Genomic DNA, 18,140 nt, shown 5'->3' on the forward strand with positions numbered 1-18,140 from the left:
TACCAACTCTTACTACATTTCTTTAGCTCAATATTTTAAGGATCTAAATGAGAATGAAATATTTTTATGAAAAAAAAATATCATTAAATTTCTTGGTTATTTATAGTGAGGATTTCTTGAAAAAACTGTACAGATTTTGATAGGATGTTGTGCTGTCATTCTTCTTTTTAAAAGCGTATTCTTGCATTCGTCACATACTGAAATTAAAATGCATGGTTCTCCTTCAGACTTTTCCTGAAATTTAGTGCAAATTCTATGAGTACTGTTTGGTCAGAACAATAACGTGGATGTTTTGACAACACATCAGTTATACAGACAGGTATAAAAATGTTTTGTATCGACAGTGTATTTTTACTGTCACTTGTTTTTGGAATGTTTTTCTATGTCTTTGCAAATAACTGGATAATTGGTTTACACAGCTGATGGTGAAAAACTTTATATATTTTGCTTTACAGAGTGAGGATTTTCTATGGCAATGAAAGATTTCATGTTGAAACGGAAACACAATTTATAAATATAATGCCAATTAGCAGTCAATTAGATTTCAAAAAAATAGTCTTTTAACTGCTTTGTTGTAAATGTAAATGTTTAAATAAAGTTGAAGTACTTACTTTCTCAGTGTTAAGTTCCACTGCCTTTTCTCTGAAAATTCTAGTGAGACAAAATAATGTTACATAGATCTTTTTAAGTCACGTCTGCAACACTGTAAGAAAACACTTCTTTCAATATTAGCACATCTAAACAGAAATTATTCTTTCATTTTTTTTCTTTAAAATCAACACTTAGAATCAACTAAAACACTTTACCTAAAGCTAAAACTCAATTATTGGCTCACATATTATAGGTTAGTAATTCTCTATTATATGCATGTAATCACTGCCACAGAATTTAACCACTTTGTACTTAAGATTTCTTTTATCACAATTAATTAAAAACCTCAAAAAGAACAGAAGGTCTCTGTGTAAGACCTGAGGAATGTTTCTTTCCCTCTACCCTCTACATGCTCTGTGCTAACAGAACGTTAGGATTTATCCTCTGAGACTGCACCTGTAATAGAGGTCAACATCACTGCACATGCTTTACAGGTCTGACATTCTAGCAGAAAGCAGTGGTGCGTATACACATCACGCACAAACTGTCTGACACATATATATAGCATGCAACAGACTTCAAGCTATGCCTATTTCAAGTCAATAGAAACATTTTGCTTGTAATTTCAGTCAGAGCAATGGCAAATCCTATCTTAATAAATAGCATAACTATTATTTTAATTTCCTTTTAGATATTAACTCTGCCAACAGCAATGGCAGAAGAAGAGATCTGTGTCCCTGATTGTAGGGGAATAAATCTGACTTCTGACAAGCTTTGATATACAGCCTTTATTGTGGGTTTCTGTTCTCTTATTCAAGGTATATTTGCTTTCAGACATCTGTCTACTGCTTTAATCATTGTTTCTACATCTCTGCACACTCATAGGTCTGAATACTGGGAATTTGTTGGAGGAAAAGGTAAGTATTAGAGGCATCACACATAACACAATTTCCTTGAAAATGACCATGGTGGAGACATGTCGAGGAGGATACAAACACATTAATTTAAGGTCACATCCTGCCACTGTTTCACCATGTAAAATTTCAGTCTGAGTAGTGTCACTCGAAGGTGACTTCTCAATACAAGACATAGCAGATCAGCCAGACCACTGCTTGGGCTCAAAACACACACCTTCCTAGCAACAGTGACACAGTTATTTTTAAGGCATTTTAAGGCTTGTCTTTGACAAACAAATCAGAAAGTAATATGCCTCACATAAAACTGTTATGTGGACAGCAACACAAAGGCCCCTCAGTAATCCATGTTCTTGGTGAGCAGTACCTTACTTATGAGTAGCCAAGTAGTTCTCTTCCAGCAGAGTCAGCCTGGTCTCAAGTGAGCAATGTCAATTTTCAGAACTAGCAAAGCAATACTTTCACTTCTGCAAGGCTTCAGGCTTTATTTAGTTGAACAGTAATCATGATTCCCATTCCTCAGAGTTAAAACTGGATGTATTTCCAAGGGAAATCCCCTCGTATAACCACAGCCTAATGGGTAAACTATACGATTTGCTTTATAAAATTCTGTGGACTATACTGAAAGGTATAACAGTCTATATAAAGCTGCAGCTATTCCTCATGGCTTTAAAGTTTATTAATTTATATGTCACACTATATATCTTTTATCAAGCTACTCATGCTCTTTCTCCTTCTTGTAATATTTAAAATATATAATTCAACAGTATGTTCAATATATGCAGGTGTAATGGAAATCGCTTTTCTTTTCATATATCCTGAAAATGGCTTAATTTACATGTTAGTCCTGGAATTTCAATGAACAGTAGCACATCATGCTGGGGTATTTTTGTTGCTTAATACTTATTTACATTTGTTCTGAGAACAGGGGATTTGAAAGTCCAATTCTTTTAAAAAACTCATTATGCAGTAGTACTTTATAACAGCAAATTGAACTAATACTTCAGGATACCAAGGGAGGCATGGAATTTATATTGACTTACAAAGGAAATCTGGTTTCTAAGTGAGGGATAGAAGGTGTTACATAGACTTATTCTCTACATGCAAAATAATAAAAAAAGCTTTTTTAAATGATAAGGGGGTGAAGAATACAGCTTGTCAAGTTACATTCTGATTTTTAACTGTAATATAAATTCCAACTGTAAATACAGGAAAGTTACATCCTGGGATGGGATGGATGTTGTGCATATGTAAACCCGTCATGGTTTTGTAATTTTGTAATTTTGCTATCAGTATTCCGCATAATAACATCATATAAAGCATGGATACTTTTATCGACTGTGCAGTTCACAAAAGAAGACTACATATCCCAGAGAACATCACGGTCAGGGATAAGTCACAGGACCAGAACGCTATATAATCTCGTTCCCAGGCTGGAGTTCTTTCTCTCTCAGACTCTCGGAGAGTGGGAAGCATTCCAACTGTGTCGCCTAGAGTTCACAGTAGGCCTCTCGGTTTTTGGGGACTCTGTTTTGTTCGATTTATTATCCTCAATTATATTATATTGTGTTATCTTGTATTCCGATATCATATTTAGTAAAATAAGTTTTTCCTCCTTAAATTGCCGCTGTTTTTATCCCATTTCCCTTCCCCCCCCCCCCCTTTCCGGGCCCTGGGGGCGCTACAGGGTGGCTCCCCCCTGTCACGGGCATAGGTAAATCTAGGTAACCCGTGACAAAACCAAAGTGCTAGTTAGCTGCATCTCTGTGAACTGTACTTAAACACATAAGCCTACTATCCTAACAGTTAAGGTTGCAGATAACTCTGGTAGAAAATCAGATTGGAAAATCAGAGACAACACTGACAACATTTTCATGATGCAAAACTGAACTTAGTTCCAAGTACCCAACCAAGTTCAGCTGTGTTAAATAAATACAGGAGGATATGGTTAAGATATTTTGTGACCAAGCTTCTCTTCTTGTTTGCCAACCCTACCTGTACCCAGAGCATGACCACTTTGTACAGAACTTCAAAAATTAATTTGAAGACATTGCCATGGAGACTTCAAATTGAAAAGCTCAACTATTTGGTCCCTTTAAATGCACCGAGTTTTGTGGTTTTTTTTTAAATTAACCTAAAGACTACTGAGCATGGGTGAACTGGAGCCCTTAGGCAGAGTTCCATCCCAGTGCATCCCTGACTTTTCAGGGACAGAAACCATGTGCCCAGTAAGCATCACAGATGCATACAGGAGGAAACTACAAGAAAGACATCAAGGCCCCGGAGCTTGTCCAAAGGAGGGCAATGAAGCTGTGAGGGATCTGGAGCACAAGTCTTATGGGGAGCAGCTGAGGGAGCTGGGATTTTTCAGTATGGAGAGGGCCCAGGGGGGCCTTATGCTCTCTACAACTGCCTGAAATAAGGCTGTGGTGAGGTAGGGCAGGACTCTTCCCCCAGGTAAAGACTGACAGGGAGAAGTAATAGCATTCAGTTGTGCTAGGGGAGCTTCAGGTTAGATATTAGGAAAAAAATATTCTCATAAAGTATGGTGAGGCATTGCAACAGAATGCCTGGGGAGATGATAGAGTCTCTGTCCCTGAAGATTTTCAACAAAAAGGCAGATGATGCACCGAGGGAAATGCTCTACAGTGGTTACAGACATGGGCTTACAGTTGGCCTAAATGACCTTACGGATTTTTCCAACATTAATGCTTCGACAAATGTTTCTGTGACCAAGATGTCGAGCAGTGCAGATGGTGGGGCAGGCAGAGGCCTCACGCCCTGTCCCTTCCTTTGAAAACGACGTCTTGGGTGCTCCGAGGGGCTCTGGCCGGGTGCTGCCTCCTGCCCTCCCTTCGCTTCCCTGAGCCTTGGAGCTCACTCTCCGCGTTCCTTCGCCTCCGTCCCCACCGCCAAGGGCCCCGACCCGCGCCCGCAGCAGACGCGACGGCGAGCAGAGCCGGAGTGGCCGAGCGGAGCAGGACGCCGAACGGGATCGCAGCGACAGCGGATGCGCGCAGGTGGTGCGGCACCGGGAGAAGGGCCGCTCCGTGCGCTCTTCACCTGTGGGCGTGACCACCATCCCCCTCCTCCTCCTTTTCCTCCTCCTTTTTTACTTGAAGGGCCGGCGCTGCTCTTGCTGCAGAGATTACTAGCGGAGCTGTGGTTGGGGAGCAGAGGACGTCTCGCTGTTGCTCCTGCCCTGCGCGAGGTGTCCCGCTTGCTGCGAATCCGCAGGACCGGCCGGGAAGGGGAGCAGGCTGTGCTCGCTGCGGGGCTTTGCCTGGCGGACCGGACCATCCTTCCCCTCTGTCTCCATCCCTGGCCGCTGGCGGGATCCTCCGCCCTCCCCGTCTTTTCCGCGGGATCGCTCTCTCCCGTTCGCGGTGCTGTCTGACGAAGCGCTGCCCGGGCGGCAGGGAGTGGTGGGCTCCCCGGTGCCCCGGCCCCGCGGCGGCCATGCGGCGTTACGCAGTCAGGCGGCGGGCGCCCTAGCTCGGTGCTTGGGCGGGCGGGGGGGCGGAAGAGGTCGCCTCGCCGCTGGCACCGCCTCGGCCCCTCTCCGTGTCTGAGGAGATCCCCTCTCCTGGGGGAGGGGGAGGAAAGACGGGAGAGAGCGAGACAACTTCTGCCCCTTTGATAAAGGAAGGAGGGGGAGGGTGGGGGGATAGAAGACAAGCTCCTTTGTGGGACATCTTCAAAGCTCGGCATCACGCCAGGCATCCGAGTTAGGACACACTAACGCTGGTGAACCTCACCATAGCTGCAGGAGGAAGCCTGGTTGCAGCTGCCGCAGCGAAGTCCCGCACGCCTTTAGAGACTCCTGGGCTTTCCGGCTGGAAGATGCGTCCTGCCGCAGGAGTGTGCTGCTGCTGAGGAGCGTGGGGCTGTGGAACATGCTTGCCTTTGGGATTATATATGGAGAAAGGCTGTCGGTCCTGGGGAGAGCTGGCTGGTGAACCTGTCTGACTTTGTCCCCCTCTGGGGAAGTGGCTTCAATGGCTCCATCTCCCAGGAGAAGCAGTAGAAAAGATGCCAATGCCTTGCCAAGCATGTCCTCAACTTTCTGGGCTATCATGATCCTGGCTAGTCTCCTAATCGCTTACTGCAGTAAGTACATGTTTGTCCTGGTGCCTTTCCTGGATCTAAATTCTGAGGTAATGCTTTAGGTGAAGGTTGAGGTCTGGCAGGTCTGGGTACTGTGCTGTAGTTAGCCTCATGCCTCGGCTCCTCTCCTGATAAAGCAGATAGAGTGACACTTTAATACTGCAGTTTCTTCGGAGCGTGAAGTGCCCTTAGGTTGAAGATATGGCATATCTACTCTAAACGTGAACACTTAGTGGATCTTAGGAGCTGTTCACTGTTACCATATGTTACCGACTGTTTCTGCTGCATACATGCTCCACTACTTCAGTCCATGTTTCATCAATGGGAGTGATTTTACTTATGTTAATTCCTATAGGAAGCATGTACTTAGTCAAGCAACAGGTGCCTTTACATCTCTTGGATCACAAGTGGTTCTCTGGCTGTGAAATTACACTGGAATGAGTCAGGAAACTCCTAGATCACATCCTCAGCACTTTAGTGAGCCCTTGTTATTGGTTTTAGGTTCATCAGTAGAGCGTTGCATATTCTTTTTCAGGCTTGATAGATAGTCCATTAATCACACTCACTTGGAGATAAATCTCTAAGAATCAAGTGGCTGGAATATCAATACTTTTGAAGGCCTTATTTTTCTTGCTCTGTTTTTATGATCTCGGAAAATGTTATTTACAAGCAGTTATACAATATAAATATTATTACTGCTATTTCTTTTGGGGAATGCACATTTCACCATCATACCAGGGTAAGAATTTTTCAACTGGAGGAGTAGAAGCAAGCAAACAAAATTCCTATGCAGTAATTAAAAACAAACAAAACAGTAACTTATCAGGAGGGCTCTACCCAACTTTGCCAGAATGCATCCATACTGTATTTTCCCAAGCTGAGTGTGACCTGTAGTTTGCCCTTAGTGTGTATTCTTTTACTTAGCTGCAATGTGAAAGACTTTGCTCTGGGCTTGTCGTGTTGGGCTATAATAGGTGGAGGTTATGATGAATAGGAAATGGATTCTGGTTTTCAGGAGTATGTCTGCTGTGTTTCTTAACTCTGTTCCATGTTTTCAAAATGTAGCATGTTCTCCTGTTCTTCTGTGTGTTTGTTTTTTGTTTTTTTTCTGAAAAAAAAAATATTAATTGGCTAAGAAAACCTTTAATTCACTTTTCTGCACATTACAGGGATGCTGCACTGACAACAGGGAGAATAAGCTTATTCCAAAAAGAATAGCATATTTTCTAATTTGTATTTTGACTTATAATTTAGCACATTTTGCTTTGCCCTTCTCATTAAAAATCATATAAAACAGGCCACTCTTCTAAGTAATTTCATTTTGTACATTGATCTGTATTCCTCTATTCAGTGCACTATTATGTAGGGTATACTCGACAACACTTAAGATTTACAAGAATTTATATACATACCAAGAGAGAAGTGCATCAGTAAGAGCATGTTTGAGAATGAATAGTTCAAATGTAAAAGATATATTAAGAAATTTAGTGAATGTGTCTTAGAAATCTCTGGAGGATCCTTGACTTTTTATGAAATGATACAAATTCTTCTGTGAGTCTATCTTCCAGAAGCTTACCTTCAGAAAGTGTTAATTGTGAACTCCTTAAAAATATTTTTAGTCAACAGTGAGAGACTTGACATTACTCTGTTTTTAAGGAGTAAAGACTTTCACTTGAGATGCTACATACTCTTTATTATTGGCATTATTTACTGATACATGTAAATGTTAGCTACTAGGTAGGCAATTTCTGCATGTGTTTAAATGACCAGTTTGTAATTACTTCTCTCACTCAGTGTCAGTAGTTTTCCTCAAACATGTAGTGCACTCTTCATACCATATAATGCTGGAAAACACTATGAAGCCTAAAATATGCAGTGTCAAAACACTCTACCATTTATGCAGTGTTTCACTGATTTGACAACCGCAGTTCCAAATGTTAATGAAGCACCATGTGCACTTCATCTAGCTGTAGTATTTGCAAAATTGAGAAAATGTTTTTTTTTTTCCATGTGAGAAGGCTGAAGATGTCTAAAAAATCAAAGGGAAAAAAAAAAAAGAAAAAAACAGCCATTTCAAGGTAAAGTACTGCAAAATTTAAGAATTCTTTTCAAGATTGCCCAGAATTTATTCAATATTTTTTCTTCAATTGACTTATTTTCTTTTTCTTTGAGGAAAAGCATAATTGTAATGAGGAGGATAATGACTAGTTTGCTTTTTAAGAGAAGGTCTTGCAATTTTTATTTATTTATTTTAATGTAAAAGGAAAATAACTTGACTGTGTAAAGAGTTTTGTATTTCTCTACAAACCTCATGTTTAGCTAAATTGCATTATGGTTACTTATATCTCTTACATAAATCAGGATTCTGTGTGTGTGTGTGTGTGTGTGTGGTGTGGGGTGGGGGGGGGGATACATGTGAGTATATTGTTACTACAGGAACCTCTTATTTGCTTTTCTCTCACTGTATAATTTGCATCAAACTTTGCAGCACAAAGAAAAAAAAATCAGAACTTTTGTTTATAGTGTTGTGGAAAAGGAAAAATGTAAAACTTGAGAGTTGCTGTGCTTTTCAGTATACTACTCTGGCAAAGCTTATTCCTGAATTAGTCATGTGAATATTTCTTTCCTTTCTTCTAATTACTTTGTGTCTTTGTTTCTGAGAAAGTGTTTAGTGTTCCATAGTTGTCCCTGTTTATTGAAAGGAACTGGTAAATGCTGTACTCCGAGTTCCAGCTGACAGCTAAAGAGATACTATGAAGCCTGTTCTGAGTGTATGCATACAAGCCATTAGATTTAATTTACACTTCAGTTTCCAAAGTACAGTTATGTTCTTTGTCATGGTAAAATGATGAGCAGATAACTTTTTCTTTCTTAAATGTTTAGATTATACATAGGGATAGTGGCTCCATCCTATGGTAGAAGAGAAACCTGCATCAGATCAATTAGGTTAGTTGCTATAGTGATAAATATAATGTAATATTCTCCCTCTAAACATTCAGTAGACTCTAGGCAGGAGAATGCTGTTGAGTAGATTAAAGTAGTAAATTAGGCTGTTAATATACAAAGTTCACTTGTGTGTCTACCAAGGAATTTGTTCACTCATCAGAAGCATCATTAAATGTAGAAACAATCTAGAAATGCTGTCCTGGTATGAATGCCTTCAACTGTAATTCAGAGTTAGAGGAGGTGTTGCATTTTTTGGATCTCAAATGAGTGCTCTACATAATTAATGAGCAGTAGTAGATCACACAGAATCACCTACAATGAATTTGTTAAGTTACTGTTTTTATGTTATGAAGGTGCCCTGAATTGTTTCTATTTCTCCTTTTGTAACTGGACATTTTTTTTATTTTATTCCCCCCCGCCCCATGTTAAGAAGGTCAGTAAACCAAGTGAATTTTCTGTTATCATAGCTGTGAAGAGTCCAACTGATGTGATTTAGAGTCAGCATGATTTTTCTTTTCCTAGTGCTTTTTTTTTTTTTTTTTTTCCATTTGCTTTGGCTGTAAATATGGAGGTGCTTTTTATGTGTAAATAATGACTTTTAAACAACAAATGATTCAGTGTTAGTGAAGTTGTGGTTATTATGAGCTTTTGATTTTTCCATATTTTATGCTGTTTTGTAAGTATAAGGAATAGAACATTACACCCCTGTGATGTTTTTCTGTTCTATTAAAGTAATACTTTTAAGAACAAGCAAGCACTTTATTATATATTTATTTATTTTGAAAGGCTGTATCAAAAACAAGTACTTGGAAAGTTCACTTTCATGTTTTAAACACTGTGCCTGGAAGAGAGAAATATGAAACCCTGGTGATGAACTTCTGATTTATTTATTTTCATTTTAACATCAAAATGTAAAATATTTTCTCTAACTCAACAATAATGTATTGTTAGTGCAAGTACTTTCATGAAAGGTAGGCCCTTAGCACAAATAAAAATTCATCTGAAAGACTTGGCTTTGTGCTATGAAAAAATGCAGATAATTCTCATCTAAAATATTACATTGATCTCATTTTAATCGGAAGTTCTGCTGTTACATATTAGACACTGCTCACTTGAGAAATACCTTCTCACTGTTCTATAACAATGTATTCTAGAAAGCAAAGGTTACTATAGTCTTACACTGAGACTGCTATCGGGGATGAACATTAGCAGTGACTGTCAGCTGGACACTTCTCAAACAGGCACTACTGCATCATCATCTACTGACCAGCTGTTGAATGATAAGCCTCACTACTTGTTTGTGTTTTATATAAATCAGTCTCCACTGAATGAAGGACTGCAACTCCCATTGCTGATCTTATGTTAAGCGCTTTCTCTGCGCTTAACAGATGGGGGGGGGGGGGGGGGGAGTAATAAATCTGTACAATTGGTCTGTAGTTTTATTATGTTTTCTGCAAGAATTACTGTGTTTGTATTTCTCCAAAACTCTGCACTCAGAGTAAATATGACATATAAAGCATATAAAGTCACAGTTGTAATTCAGACTTCTTTTAGTTTACTTCTACATCACATAATCTTTTATTATATTGCATAAAGCCAAGATATTAAAGTTGCTTTGTTGTGTAATACCCCTGCTGCACCTTTTTAGGAAGGTCATTTAAAAAAAAAAAACAAAAAAACACATTTTAAATTTAGTGGCCTCTGCAACACTCTGCTGTTTGTCCGTACAGGTAATGAATTAACAGGGGGATTATCTGTTCCATTCTCTTGTGATTTGTCCAGATGATCTTTATTTAGAATTCATGGTTGACAACATAGGAAATGGTTTCTTATTGCCTTTAATGTTGAATTCAACCCTTTAAGGATGAGTAATCACTGTTTACAAATTCTCAAATGCATCCTCAAATTATGAAAGCGACTGCTTCCATGCAAGTGTAGCACAAGTGATAGACTGAAAAACAGATAAGGATGGAGACACTAGAAAGAATTGATATTTTCAGTTAAATGTGTGGCACGGGGTCCTCTCAGACCTTCAGCAGGATTGCACGAGAGAGACCAAGATCTCATAGAACATAGTATGAAAGAAGTACTGAGAGTGTGCAGTAAAGCCCCTTTGCTCTGGCTTCTACTGCTGTACCACCAGTATTCACACGTGATGTTGAGGGCCAGCATTATAAACTAAGAAATGTTACTTTCAGAGTAGTCTTTGGAATTTACTTTAGATTTCTTGCTTGCTTACTGTGCTTCCTAACCACAAAGCCATTATTTGAAACAAGTCTTGCATCTGACATGCTAAATACATCCTTGTTATAGGTGCCTTAAATGATGTTATTAACAAAAAGTGCTTTTAGATTCTGAACTATGGGCAATAGCGTAAAAAGCATGGACATATCCAGATAGTGTTGATTAACTGTAACCTTTCTGATTTTATCATTTGTTGTGAAACTCAGAACAGGATGTTTTCATGCTTAGGCTCATATTTGACCAGATGTGTTTTTCTACTGTTGAAGCGGGAATTTGTTTAGTTATTTTGGGGCTGTTTCAAGGGTACCTCTTTTGCTCAGACAAATGGCAAAACTACATATTGTTGCATTTTTGGGAAATCATCTCTTTGGGGATGTACTTCTATGTTGAATTTTTGGGAAGTCAGTGATATACTTTCATGTTAGCCCTGTAAGTAGGAAGATCTTCTGTACTGACAATTGGGGAATGTATGAACTATAAGAAATAGATGTATTTTCCAATATTTTGGTGTAGACATTTATTTCAAAGATTTTTGTGCATATTTTTAAATGCTTAGTCTGGCTAAAGCATAGGAATTGCAGACATAATTGTGTGTAATTTTGCATTCATACTATGATTTACTGATCTCCCAAAGTCTTTGTGACCTGTCCTATTTCAGGCTTTGGATAGACTTTTATTGCTGCTGTTATTGGTTTTTTCTTTTTTTTATCTTTCTTCAAACATTTATTTGCCCTTGGGTTGCAACCTTGTCTAAGTCTGGGGTTTGGAACATATTAGGATATTTCCTGAGTCAGTTAGCTTGTTACTTGTCAGCCTGTAGCCCAGGCCATCAATAAAGAAATGTCCAGCCTGAATCTCCCCTAGTGCAATTTTAGTCCATTTGCTCATTGCTCTCCAACAATGGCAGCTCCCCAAGAAGAGTGTGTGGTAATAGGGTAAATTTTACAATGCTTTCAGGATAACATACCTGGCAAAATAAAGCTTCCTTCTGTCTTTGTGACTGGAATAGGCAATTTGAGATGTGACCCCCTTCATCTCTTTAGTGTTTTGATGGTTCAGAATGGGAGCTGTTTTTGTCTTTAGTCTGTTTGTTTTATAGGGAGGTTAATTCCTGAGTGCTGTTAATGGATGTGTTCTGTTTGTACTTTAGGTAGCAAAGACTGAGCAAAAGCCCAGAGCAGAATGCCAAAGAGAATGGTGACAATTCAAGTTGCAAGTTTTGTTGGTTGAACTGATCCCTGATTTTCTTCCATTGTGAAACAGAATTGTAGTGACCAGTTCTACTCAGGCTCAGGAGTGAACCTCCTGGTTCTATTAGCTAACGAAGCTGTATCATTAAGGAGAGAAAGGTCTTCAGTTCTTACAGAAAGAAGAAATGACTAGATATGGGGAAAACAAATAAACAATCAAAAAAGGGTTTCTGAATTTTACCTATCAAAATGTAAAAGGTATTTGTATTCCTGTTAATCAATGCAATTTTTGATGGCTTTTACCTTTGGTCGTAGGCCTTTTTTTTGGTTCTGATTGTCCCAAGACTCTGATATCGACAAATGGATTTTAAGAGATGATACTCTGACAAAATGACATACTGTTAATGCCAAATGCCTGCACCACTTTTAATACTCTTAGATGTCTGTAGTAATTTTTACATTGAACTATACCACTGCAGCATGGTAGAACAGCTTAGCCAAATGGTAGAAGTGAGTCTAAGCTAAGCTGCTGCGCTTTTCTTTAAATGGTTTGTTTTCTGACAGAAATTTATAAGTTCTGTGGGACCAGCAACTTCTGATACTTACCTTTTTTCAGACTAAACTAAATGTGAACGTATCTGATACTGTGAAAAGTTATGTGTCACTGATGGCATTCTCTGGTGTTACTGAAAGAGTACACCAATTTTCTTTTCTGGATAGAGATTTGAATAATGAAAAATACAAAATTATTTTTTGAATGGAGCTAATACAGTAATCTGATTTAATATTGAAAATGATTTTAGTGAAAAATATTAGAGAGCTGTTCCAGAGCTTTTCCAGTACGCTCTGTCAGCAGTACTTCATTGAACATTCAACTCAAGACTCTTCTCAAGATGTGTAAGTGTATAAGCGTTTATGAATGCATATGCACTAAAACAAACAAACAAACAAACCCTTCAGTTCTTAAAATAAAAGCAAGAAATTGTTCTCATTGACTGTTACTTAAAGGTGGTAGTTTCACTGAAATAGTTTCCTATAAAGCATTAGAACTAGAATGTACTTATATATCTTAGCAGTCCTTTTAAGATACCAAAAATAATTTTGGTGGATATTTTCCTGTAAGGTTTTTAGCTCCAACTAGAAAAAATAAATATTTGTGTTTGGGTTAAAAAACATGACAAGCACATTTTGAGCTTTGTGAATAAGATTGATCTTTCCTTAATGAAGATTTCTGCAGTACAGTCATTTGCATTTATCATAATCTCCTTTTAAAGTCAATGGAAATTGAGATAATTTACTGTTCAAGACATGCAACCTGCTTTAGATACCTTTCAGTAGCACAGTCTGCCTCAAACTGCATTATGTTTAGTTTTGTGGACCATAATGCACCTTTAACAACTTGCATTTACTTAAACATATATGTTATTAGAGGAACCCTACCCTTTGTGACAGCGTCTTCAGAGTATTGCTTGTGTTATTTTCAAGGTCCACACTTAATGTTTAAATGCTTAATTTTAAGCAATCAGCTCAGTACTTCTGTAGGGAAGAAAAAGTATGGAGAAATAGGCTTGTGGCAAAGATTCATTAGCAGCGTAGGTCAAGATACTGAACTATCGAATCAAAAAAAAAAAGTGTAAATTGGGAGATGTAGTTGGCATAAGCTACTGGTATCTTCTAAAGACATCTTTGCAAACAGCTTGTATCCTGAACATTTTTTTGCAATGTGTTTTGTCTTACTGTAAATGCTCTGGTTACATTGCTGCTATTTTCACATTCTAGACACTCTAAAAATGCTCCAAAGCTGGAGACTAGGTGCATTGATCAGGGTACCAGAGTTGATCAGCTTCACTGTTGTGCTTTCCTCATTTTCAGGCATGTTCTGTAGAAAACATTTTTAGACGTTTCTGCCCTACACAAAATTTTACAGTGTGGTTAACTCATTTAAATCACCTGCTAGTGAATTAGCTAATAAAGAGTTTAAAGATTAACAGTGTGTATATAAATATAGGAAGCTGCATGGAAGAAGATGAGTAGGAATAAAATCCTTTAACTATTGGTTAGTCGTGTAGTAGTCAGGTAGTTGGACTAGCTGGCCTTTGAGGGACCCTTCCAGAAGAGCTTATTTATTCTAGTCTATGTTCTATTCTATATTCTATTCACCTTGAACACCAGGGCAGATATGAGTTGCACACAACATTGAAGTGCCTCCCCTTCAACTCCTCCTGCTCTGTCTTACTCCTTTACTGGGAAAATACAATCTGTTTTTGAAGAAAATTGTACATTATGTTTGTTAGAGTATTGCCTGTGCTAAAATAGTTTCTCCAGTTCTACGTTCTTCAACGTAAATGTCACTTTTACAATCCTTTTCACCTTAAGAGCTTTGTTTTATTTCTGTACTTCGTTCTTTTATCTGTATGTAACCATTCAAGGAATACATTCCTACTTTTTACATGTTTCCATGATATGTATTTTCACTTTGGCTTGTTCATGGACACATTTTGTGTAACAGCTGAGCAAAACTAGGTTTGCTTTCTGTACAGCTAGAGGTACCTACCTTAATCCTATCTATAAATGTCATTATTTTTAATATAATCTTACTGAGAATACCTTACTGAAGAGATGTTTTAACATTTAATGATGTTATGCTTTACCTTTGCTATGTTTTCTAGTTTCTAAAGTGCTGCTGCAAACTCTCGGGGTGAAAACAAGTTGCATGAACTGGCACTTGTAATTATAATAAAAGGATTTAAGGTATTTCAGATACAGTTCCAAGGAATTAGTTTGAAAACAATTTATAATACTTAGTTGGTGGCATATCAAAAGCAGTTTCTGTGGAACAGCTTAATCCTTATCTGTTTCCATTTTGACATTTGACAGGAATATAGGTAACACAGTATATTCTTTGGCACAAATATTAAACTGTCTTTATGATACTGATATCATATTGAGCATGTGTTACACTAAGAATCATTGCTTAATGTTTTCTCAGATAATTTATCTCTATATAAAGGAAAGGGTTGTGCTTCAGAATCTGCAATTTTGCAGTGTGAAAATAGTCTTTCCCTCTTGAGTTCTTAGTACAAGATGCCAAAAACTGAAGTGGCTACTTTCCTCGTTGTTTGTGTTAAGCCCTTGAAATTTCTATAGTGTTGGGTTTTTTTTTGGTTTTTTTTTTTGTTTTTGTTTTTTTTCCTATCACAGACTAAATCTGTAAAATCAAACAAGTATTTCATACATTATCTTAATAAAGTTAATTCTCAGTACATTTCACAGCCTTTCTTTTTGCTGCTTGTCACAGTTGATGTCCATTTCCTTCCTGAGTGCTTCTTTTAAAATTATTGCTCCTTGTTGGTGCAAAGTCTCAGTAATAATTTCTCTACATTTTCAGTTTTCTTTATTTTTCTTAACTAAAGTCAGGTGAATGGGCCCTACTATTCATCTTGCTGCTTTCTGAAGTGCTTTGTCTATTACTACGTCTGACAAGTACAGCTTTGTGAATCACGTTGCCTTGCTAGTGACTTCTCAAACAAATTAATTTGATTTATGTGTAGAGGCTTTTCTTCCCAACTGCTAGCCCTGCAGAGGTTTGAGAATCACACTTGATTGTTTTCTTCCACATGCATCATATTCTCTGAGCCCAATTATGAACTCTGATCATTTTGCATGTATACGTTGTCAGAACTTAGTGAAACTGCAGTGTTAATGATGCACATCCAACAGTAGGTTTTTATTATTATTAAGTCTATTTTTCTTTGATTTTAAATTAAGTTAAAAGAATTTTAAAACAACAGAAGTGAGCTGCTGTGGAAAAACATGCTTCCACTTTCAGTGCGGGGGATTTGAGCAAACATTTTTAGTTTCCATTTTCTCATCGATGGGAAGAGAGGTAGAACATTTCTCAGGCAGTAAAAGTAATATTGCATTTTATGGAGGTACAGTAGACCTGCATGCTTGAGGCAATATTCAGTCATGTCATTCTTCCATGACCAAAATGCTGGAGAACCGTGTTACATGGTGGTTGTGTTGTCATGATTGGAACATCTAAATTTTAAATACATTTTAGAATTACTCAAGTGATGTATGTTTTGTGTGACAAAAGACAACCTATGTTTCGTTTGAATGTTATACATTTTTCCAGCTGTGAAATAGCTCTCCTTAAGATAGGTAGCAGGAATACAAAATGTAAACCATGGTCTTTGTTTGAGAGACCTGGACAAGGTAGCTTTTGGCAGGTCACATAAAACTTGGAATGAAAATTTCAGACCTCATCTGTAAAGTTTAATAGCAGTGTTTCTAAAGTTTTTTTTTTGTTTTTTGTTTTTTTTAATCATATTTTATATTCTTATTTTGCTTTCTGTTTCGCTCAAGTCATTTTGGAGACTTTATATTTGTACAAATGCATATATTTATTCCTAGGATGTAGCATTGTTTTTGAACTTAATTTTCCAAAACGTGATTTTACTTCCCAGGTCTCTAAATTCACCAGTTTATTTTCTTGAAGAGGAGAGATAATTGCAATATGTTTTTTTTAAAAAGGGAAGGAAACATGGAAGCCTCAGAAGAAAAAAAAAAAATGTTTTTAAACAGAGAAGAGAGCAAATAAAATTGTTAATCTTGGCTACTGACAGGTTGAAAACAACTGGAACTTAGATATTAATTTGCCAAGTTTGATAATGTTTCTTTAAAAGCGAAGAGAGAGCTTTTCATATCAAGAACATCTGTGACAGACACCCACTGGAGGAAAACCTGTACTTAAGAAATGAAAGCATGGGACTTCATGCTTAAACTTGTTTGTGTGTTCATTGCTTTTTTTCCTCTAACCTTCATCTCAGGATCTGTTGATGTATAAACACATGGATGCAGATACAATTAAGCCACATCAAGTTTTGTTTAACTTGAAATGAAGTTATCATATTGGTTTACTTATATCTTGTCTGGAATCTTTTAGAGTAGTAATTTTCTTAGGAAAATTTTGGTCAGTAAATAAATGTAATTTTTTCTTTGACTCTTTCCTGCAACATATGAGAACACTTTTAAGCACTTCTTCCCAGTTACTTACATCTATAGCTGCAAATCATATAAAGAAAGCTAAAAATTGAGTTCACAGATTGCTTTGAGGTACTGGTTTGTGTGTCCAACCTTGTCTCTCTAGTGCGTTTTTCAGAGACACCTGGGTTTGAAATATTACTCCTTGTGAGCAACCTATACTTATTGAAAGGCAGAACTTCCAATTCCATGCTTGCATAAAATGGGAACTTTTTTTAGTTGAAGAATAAAAGCTATTGAAAATAATGAAAATCTTAGTTCTAAACAGTACTGTAGCTGAGGCTGGAAGAACAGATTTTTTTTTTTCCTCTTTATATGTTTGGCTAATGAATCCAGTTGCTACACACATGCATACTGACACTGCTGGGATCTCAACCAGGAGGTTTATCCACTTTTAGTGGATAACCAGGAGATTACAACTTTCATCTCTCTAGAAAACCATTGTGGCAAAGAAAGAGCATTTACTTTCTTTCAATTTGGAAGTAGGTATTATTGGAACTATAATTGGGCAGAAAGAAAAAGGTGTTGCTTGATCTATTTAAAAATTGCATAGTCTATCAGTTGATACTATTTTGGGAAAATAACCATAATGCTTCTTTTCCTGAAAACAAGCATTTTGAACTGGTATAAATACACAAGATGAGGAATGATTTATTGCGTGTAAACAATTGAAAAGACTCCTTTTAAATCAATTGCAGATAATGAAAGAGAATTAACGGTGAAAAGTGTGTTTGTTTGTTTTTCCCTTGAACTTTGATTTAAAATGAATAATGAAACAATGCATTGGAGATTTGCATGAGTGTCTGAACCAGCAAAGCTAACAGAGGAAGAATAGCCTCCACAAGTGAAATCCATGCAAGCAGAACATCAATATACAAAAATATATTTCAAAATTTACCTAATTAAATATACTTTTTTTTTTTTTTTTTTTAGCTCGATTACTAAAGGTGGGATTGAAATATCACTCTTAAAATATGCTTTGGTTTTCTCTTCAGTATGATAAAATATGAAAATATTTTCATGTAGTATCTACAAATAAAGGATATATTTCTTTTTCCCAGGATGTTGTTTTACACAGTGATTCTGACTGCATTTAGAACTG

The 18,140-nt window shown here is 37.4% G+C and overlaps 1 protein-coding gene across 11 annotated transcripts in view; it reads left to right on the plus strand.

Moving 5' to 3' along the window:
• Positions 1 to 5,296: 5,296 nt before the first annotated feature.
• TAFA5 (TAFA chemokine like family member 5) overlaps positions 5,297 to 18,140 on the plus strand; it is a 487,828-nt gene continuing 474,984 nt past the window's right edge. For all 11 annotated transcript variants that reach the window (XR_004306155.2, XR_004306157.2, XR_004306158.2 and 8 more), the window contains exon 1: positions 5,297 to 5,615. Coding sequence is in view for 7 of the 11 variants with exons in the window: in XM_085514839.1 (XP_085370965.1) it covers positions 5,504 to 5,615 (112 nt within the window). In the remaining 4 variants the exon portion in view is untranslated. The remainder of the gene's footprint in view (positions 5,616 to 18,140) is intronic.

Source organism: Coturnix japonica, chromosome 1 (genome assembly GCF_054131305.1).
Source record: "Coturnix japonica strain WE chromosome 1, WE-NBRP24, whole genome shotgun sequence".
NCBI classification, from domain to species: Eukaryota; Metazoa; Chordata; class Aves; order Galliformes; family Phasianidae; genus Coturnix; species Coturnix japonica.